Raw genomic sequence first — 7,525 nt, 5'->3', positions numbered from 1 at the left:
ACATTAAAATGTGCTGGTTCAAATATTGGCTTGGGCTGCCTTCCTGCAAGCAGTTATACTTGCAAGCAGGACTCCCAGATTAGGGTATTTTCAAGTCTGCATATTTGCTTTGAAGATGATATTCCATTTTGACATCTGAAATTACAACTGTAATGAGGACTTACCTGGAAAGTACTGTGGGAAGGTTAGTTAAGAACTTTATCTAAGTCAATAGTAAATGCCATTCCCAACATGTACTGGATCTTGGATGGAAAAAAATGAGAAAAAGAATTGGTGTAGACATATAGTAGTCATGGTATAGACATATTGTGTGTCAATATATGGGATGTTTAGCATGGGATGTGTCAGAAACTTTATTTGCGGAATTGCACAAATATGAAAATACACTGCTATTGTAATGAAATTAACTGATAGCAAAGGAAATGTTTCTGATATTAATACTATAATTCTACTAGCTAAAATAACTATAAGTCCACTACCTAAAATAATTTCATTTCCTTTGTTAAGCAGCTTATGACTATTAAAACTATTTTGCAATGGTCCTCATATCTGCAAAAGTGGTTCACACTTTTAGAGCCTGAAGTCAGGCAGCAGCTACTCTGAATATCACACTTTATTTCAGAGAAAGTTTCTTAGACTGCCAAAGTTGCAGAATGGAGGCAAGCTCAGCAGGAGAAGCACACTGATATTCTGCATCTTAAAAGGAGAAGTTTCCCAACACAAATATTGCTGCCAGAATGATGTGTTGATCAAAGCTGCATTATTAACATCTTTCTCAAGGCATTCCTTAAATTGGTCAGAGGAGCGAGCTGTAAATCTCTGCAATTCCCCCTGTGCTCACAGGAAAAAGCCCAGAAGAAATAAAAAGAGAAGGAAAAAAAAACCCCACTGAGGTAGCAGGAAGAAATGCGTTAAAGGAGTTCCAATCAGACAAAATGATGCCTCCCCCGCTCCAAGGCAAAGTTGGGCGGGCATTGCTGCTGCCCAGGGCAAAGAGAAGTCATCGCCGCTTTACTTCCAGCCAAGGTTCCCGCGGGAGGTCGCGGCTGGCTTGCTCCCTCCTACTTCTCCTCTTCCTACATCCCCTCAGGCTTCTTTTGGTAAAGCGGATCTCACTGCAGTTCCAGGGCATCCCACCCTCGCCTGAGCGGTGCTGTCATCTGAAACTTCACATCTGAACGACTGCCAAACCCCTGGGACTATATAAAGGCGCTCCGCAGGCATTGGGCGACACTTGGAGAAGAAGTGGCCGCAGAAGCAGAGAAGCGCTCACATTCCAAGGGGGTCTCTGCGACTGCTCTGGCCATGCTTGCTGCCGCTCTGCACCTCCCGAGTTTTCTGCTGGCTTGCGCGCTCCTGAAGAGCTGCGTGGCATTCAAAAACGATGCAACCGAGGTCCTTTATACCCACGTTGTCAAAACTGTCCCAGCCGGCAGCCACAACAACACCATGAATCAAGCGAGGCACGGGGGCAGGCATGCAGGATTCGATCAGAGCAGTAAGTATTATGCATTCAGATGTAGCATCTTTCCTTTTTAAAAGCAGGGATGTTCACTAAGATCCTGAGTGAATAATAATAATAAGAATAATAAGCACGATCTTTTCTGATTTCCCCAGAAGGCAGACTGAGGGTCAGCTTAGCAATAGGTACAAGCGTTTACCTTTGTTTCTCTTCTCCCATGAGACCCAAGAGAGATCAGTTGTGCCACACTGAGAAAATAGCTTTATTCAAGGTTAACTCAGCGTTTTCCAAAACCTTAAGCATTAGGGGAAGCTTCAGACTAGTGTCCATCCATAGTTTGTATGTAAATATAACTGCTGGGTGCTTTTTGCTAACCACACATTTTTTGAAACAAGTATTTGTCTCTAGTTTCTTCATAAAGCTAACATTTATCTTCAGACACAGGGTTTTGGTTTTGTTCTATTGCCCCTCGCCTTTTATTATTATTTTTTAAATCCTGATTTAGCATTTGCATCAATAAATCCTGTGTCCTTGTCAACTTAAGCAACTTTAAAATGTTTGATCTTCAACTCCCAGAATCCCACAGCCTACTTAAATTTGCCAGAGTTGAGAAACACTTATTTGGATGTGTAAACAAGCAGGTGTGCAAACATCTTGGCTCCAAGCTTTAAATATGTATGTATGCATGCATGTATGTATTTTATATAGCTGTCCATCGTCAAACAACTTTCGGCAGCTAAGTGTTTTCTCCCTACCTGCCAAGGCCCAGCACACTTTTTGGCTGTTTTTTTTTTGGCCCAGGAGAGAAGTATAAGCAACCAGAAATTCTTTTGTCTGACTTAAGCCTCATCATAGTTCTAAAAAAATGTAAAAGAAACATGCTATGGACACTTGATCTTTAAAGGAAAGTTTCATTTTTCAATGACAGAAAGGCTTAACTACTTTAAGAAAAGGTGACTGAGAGATACAGGAACTGTCATATCAATGCAAGATTACTTATTAGTTATTCACTGTCAGTAAACTGTCCCAAGAATGAAAAAAAATACTAGGAAAGCTTATCATGCAGGCAGAAATTCAAAAGAACAGTGGAGGAACAGAATTCTTCAGGTAGGAGTTAATGTGCAGAAGTTCTCTGGAAACAGTCAAGTTGGTATCTTCTTGAAAATTACTTACTATATTTGATGCCACATTTTGTCCAGTGGTGGAACATCTCTCTCTAGCTCAAGAGAAAAATGTTAAACCCAGTAAAGTCATGTTGGCACTTTATTTAAATCCAGTGCATATCTAAGTATTATTTCAGTAGGTTTCACATAGAACTTCCACACTGAATGTACCTCAAAAAACCCATGCTGATTCTCAAGGAATGACATTGATAGAAGAATCTAATTACATAAGGACTCAATCTCAACAAGTTCTAAAAATAAATTTTGCATTTTTATTTTTTTCCTCACATATAAACATAAACATCCTAGAATGTCATATCCAGGAATTTAGAGTTGTAGTTCAGTACATCAGGAAAGTTCATATCATAATCACAAAACATTGTTTCCATGATAACATTTATTTTAAGAATATGTAAGACTGAAAGATGTGTGATGAAATTCATGGTGTGCGTTCCTTTCAAAGGGATAATTATGAAAATAAGGACCAGGCTTGTTTCTATGAGGATATACATAGAGGGAAGCAGGCAGAAACATGTTTGCATTTGCTGCTATTTCAGCACCTTGGTACAATGTCAGTTGCCTTTAAAAATGAAATAACATTGCCTCAGGTTGTGCAGGGGTACTAAATTTTTAAGAGAAACAATTGCAAGCCATAGTGTAATTCTGCACTCTAAAGAAAACTATATATTAAGAACATGTTTGAAGAATATTGAATTGTAAAAATTGTCCTCAATAGAATCAAGTTTATAGGTGACATGCAAGCTTTTAATTATTATGATTAGATTCATCTCAATACAATGTATTAAACTAAACTGACGTTCAGGGTAAGCTCACAGAAAATTTAAAACTAATATCTTGGAGAAAATCCAGCTTGAACGGACATCCAGGAGTATTTTATATGAAAAGCAAGCAGATGAAAGGGAATCTTACGACATGAAGTCATTTCTGATAGCATCAGTAGCTAAGGCATGACTAACAGCAATTTCCTTAGCTTGAGAGACAACTATATATTTATACATTGTTTCTGTGGGATGGTTTCCTCCAGTCTCAGAAATCCAATTTTCCAAACCTGGGTTTTATTGGGTTATTAAAGTATACCCTGCCCTAGTATGCTCCACCATGATAAGATGGTTCAAATTTCAAGTATTTGATAAATGCATACCCAGAAGACACCAAAATGTAATAGACATATATCATATATAAGGAAAACATGATTATGCCCATCCATCAATGACATTCAGAAATATGTATTGATTGTAATAAGATTGGAATTAGCATCCTTATCCACCCTACCATTCTTCCAAAATATAGTGTAATATGAAATGGGTGATTTATGTTCTCTATCCAGTTTGAATTCTTTTCTATAGAAAAATGATACTGAAGGTACAGCATAGCTATCCAATATGTATGCAATGTGATATGTGAGAAATCATAGATTATGCTCTAAATTCTTTTGTAACTGAAGTATCTTGCAATAAGAATGATTAAGAAGAAAACAGGATAAAGACATTGTTAGTGGAACTGATATGAACCTTCTGAAATCTACATAGTAATCTAGGGTGTAACTGATGCGATATGGATGACCTTCAAAAACATTGATACTCTTGTCTGTTGCTATCTCTGATACAAAACTTTAAATAAGGATTTGTTTTGGTTTTCACAGGTCGAGTTCAAGTTGGCTGTAGGGAATTGAGATCAACAAAATATATTTCAGATGGTCAATGTACTAGTATAAACCCTTTGAAAGAGTTAGTATGTGCTGGGGAATGCCTTCCTTTGCCAGTGCTACCTAACTGGATTGGGGGAGGTTATGGATCCAAGTACTGGAGCAGAAGAAGCTCACAGGAATGGAGATGTGTCAATGACAAAACTCGCACCCAGAGGATTCAGCTGCAGTGTCAAGATGGAAGCACCAGAACCTACAAAGTAACTGTGGTTACAGCTTGTAAGTGTAAACGATACACAAGACAACACAATGAATCAAGCCATAACTTCGAAGGAGCAACTCAAGCCAAGCCAAACCAACATCATAAAGAAAGAAAAAAGAACAGTAAAACCACAATGCAATCTCCAAGTTAGAACTTAATGTATGTGGAGAGTGCATGTTCGTGTGTGTATATGTGTATGTGGGCACACACATACATATATACATACATACATACACAAAAACCCTTATTAATGACTCTCTGTTTTACAGATGTCACTACCTAACAAAAGCCCTCTGATGTTGTGGTTGCTTCTTCAGTGGGTATATACATTTGTGGCTTTGACCAAACTCAGAAGGGCATTCTTTTCTGAAGGATTTTTTAGAGGTGACCTTCATATTTTAAAGCTGGCCTATAAGCCAACAGTTTATATATGCATATCTAAATAAAGCAAATGAATATTATTGCCATGGGAAGTCAAATATTTTATACTGCAGACAGCAGCTATTCTGAATTTTTCAGGGGCACTTTTCAGATCACACATTTTCTTGGCAGCAAAGACATCTTATTTAAAATAAGTATTTTAATTATATTCATTAGAGTGAAATTAAAACATTTATTTTAAACAAGATGTCAGTTTGTTGGGATTATTTCTTCCCATAATACAACTATACGAACAAATTGGTCAACAAAAAGAAAAAAAATAAAGGAGGAAAAAAAAGAAATTTGAATAAAATGTATTTATTTGACATTGCAATTATTTAATGCATTTTAATATGCTTTCTATTTTTTAAGATGGCTGTCTGATATCTTTACCATTCTTTAGAGCAGCAAAATATTTTCCTATGATTTGTTACCAAATTAGAATATATATTTGTAGATAATGTAAATAGATATTTTAATCTTTATATTTTTTTCTTTACAAAGAAACACAGTTCAAATAAGAAATTTTAAAATGTTTTGTAAATACTTTGTAAAATACATTTTTGCAGTCCAAATATTGACTTGTCAATTTTTTTCCATTTTAATTAAAAATTCCAATAACAATGCCTTTCATTTTCTTTGGTGTAACAAAATAAGTGGTATGATAGTATGGTATATACTATAGTAACAGAGCACATGCAAAATACACTTTCTGGTAATGCAAAGCCAATGTATTGAGCTAGGTAACCAATTAGCTGATTCATACAATGTCCTGGCAATAATTTTTCTTGCATCATTTCTACATTAGGAGACTATGATGAGAGAAATGAGGAAACTAATATGAAAAATGAACATTGCCCAACAGAGAAAACTATATTGAAAGTTCATTGCACAGTCTTTTTTTGAGATGATATCCTCAATGGTAGGGAAAATTCATTAAGGGAGCTACTTCAGTGGCCTTCCAGATATATATCCGAACATATATGAAAGACAATTGTCTTTCATATATGAAAGACAATTGGCATAACAGCAAATGAATTGAAATGACTCATGGAATAATTGCATGGTCTTTAATCTGATGTTCACTATTGTATTTGTACCTCACTGGAACTGAACTCAAATATTCCTGTTTAAAAATAAAACTATTTTGTCCTGGTATCAGGTTGAGAGAGAGAGAGAGAGAGAGAGAGAGAGAGAGAGAGAGAGAGAGAGAGAGAGAGAGAGAGAGAGAGAGAGAGAGAGAGTCAAGAGAAAGACTGATCATTTTCTTGGATTCTTTGTTCAAATTCTTGGGTATGACCAACATAGTCATTTATATTCCCCTCAGCTTTACTACAAAAACCCAGCAATGTTTATTCCAATACATTTTTTGCAACATTCACCACATACACTGATTCATGAATACTCTAAATTTTTAAAAAGGAACACTGTCATTTCCACAGCTGCAAAACAGTTGTGCATCTTAGTATAAATATTACCAAAATGACTTGTATCTTAAACAATTATTTCTCTGTACAGATAGTTCTCACCTTAAAGCCATTTAGTAAACAAAGTTACAATTGCAAAAAAAAATTATGGTAGTTATTACTGGTTTTCACACTTATGACTGTTGAAGCATCCCCATGGTTACATAATCAAAACTCATATGCTTGCAACTGGCATATACTTACGTTTGCAATGTCTCAAGGTAATGTGATCACCTTATGCAAACTGATGAACAAAAGCAGGGGGAAGTTAAATGTACTTAACAATTGTGTTACTAAATTAAGAACTGCATGATTCACTTAAGAACTCTGGAAGGAAAGATTTTACAATGGGAGCAAAATTCACTTAACAAATGAAAATTTTAGGCTCAATTGTGGTCATAGGTTGTACACTACCTGTAATCCCACTTTTAATAGATTACATTTAACTGCTATTTATAGGGACCATTCTTAAAATGTATCAGAGATTGTCTAGAAATACTGTTTTCAAAAAACCTGTAAATTAATGTTTTTTGAATTTGTGTTTACCTTAATTTTCCAAATAAAATTTAAAAAATAAAAGTAATTGGCTAAAATATGTCGTTGAATTAGAATCTGGCAATAGTGTTTAGTATAAAAAATATCCAGTCAATTGCTTTGACTTCAAAAAAGTTATGTAATTTTTAATAGGTAAAAGTTTGTAAATAATATTTCAAGCCATTTATTATTTATTTCTGCCCAGTGTTTTGTTGAGCTTTTCCTTTCGTAAATAAAGTAATAGCTACAATTTCTTGTAGAGAGAGAATATGATAGATACTCTCTGTTTATCAGACCCTGACTATAATGAGCTTTTTGTGGTAGTTAAATTCATGAATATTAACAAAACCTTCATGTAAGGTTACAATAATGGAGTCCTGGAAATATGAAAGCATTTTTCTTCTTCCTTCCCTTTGTTTTCAGAGAACTAGATAGAATCCCTTCCGAGATGATTTCTATACCCCATTTTTTCCTGTGAGCTCACGTATCTTTGGCCTAATTATAGTCTAGCCAGAGCACTGGTCGCCAACGGGTGGGCCGGGGACCACTGAT

The 7,525-nt window shown here is 35.7% G+C and overlaps 1 protein-coding gene and 1 long non-coding RNA gene across 2 annotated transcripts; both read left to right on the top strand.

Annotated features, from left to right (window-relative positions):
- The first annotated feature begins 1,118 nt into the window (after positions 1-1,118).
- On the top strand, positions 1,119-5,781 carry SOSTDC1 (sclerostin domain containing 1). Its single transcript, XM_026706362.2, has 2 exons — positions 1,119-1,498; positions 4,289-5,781. The coding sequence occupies exons 1-2, from the start codon at positions 1,306-1,308 to the stop codon at positions 4,702-4,704; spliced, it is 609 nt and encodes a 202-aa protein (XP_026562147.1). The 5' UTR covers positions 1,119-1,305; the 3' UTR covers positions 4,705-5,781.
- A 31-nt stretch (positions 5,782-5,812) lies between these two features.
- LOC148123965 (uncharacterized) lies at positions 5,813-7,018 on the top strand. Its single transcript, XR_015739921.1, has 2 exons — positions 5,813-6,135; positions 6,196-7,018. It is a non-coding gene; the product is annotated as an uncharacterized LOC148123965 (long non-coding RNA).
- The last annotated feature ends 507 nt before the right edge of the window (positions 7,019-7,525 follow it).

This window comes from Pseudonaja textilis, chromosome Z (assembly GCF_049901715.1).
Source record: "Pseudonaja textilis isolate UNSWEBS1 chromosome Z, rPseTex1.2, whole genome shotgun sequence".
Taxonomy (NCBI): Eukaryota; Metazoa; Chordata; class Lepidosauria; order Squamata; family Elapidae; genus Pseudonaja; species Pseudonaja textilis.
This window is presented reverse-complemented; position numbering and strand designations above follow the sequence as displayed.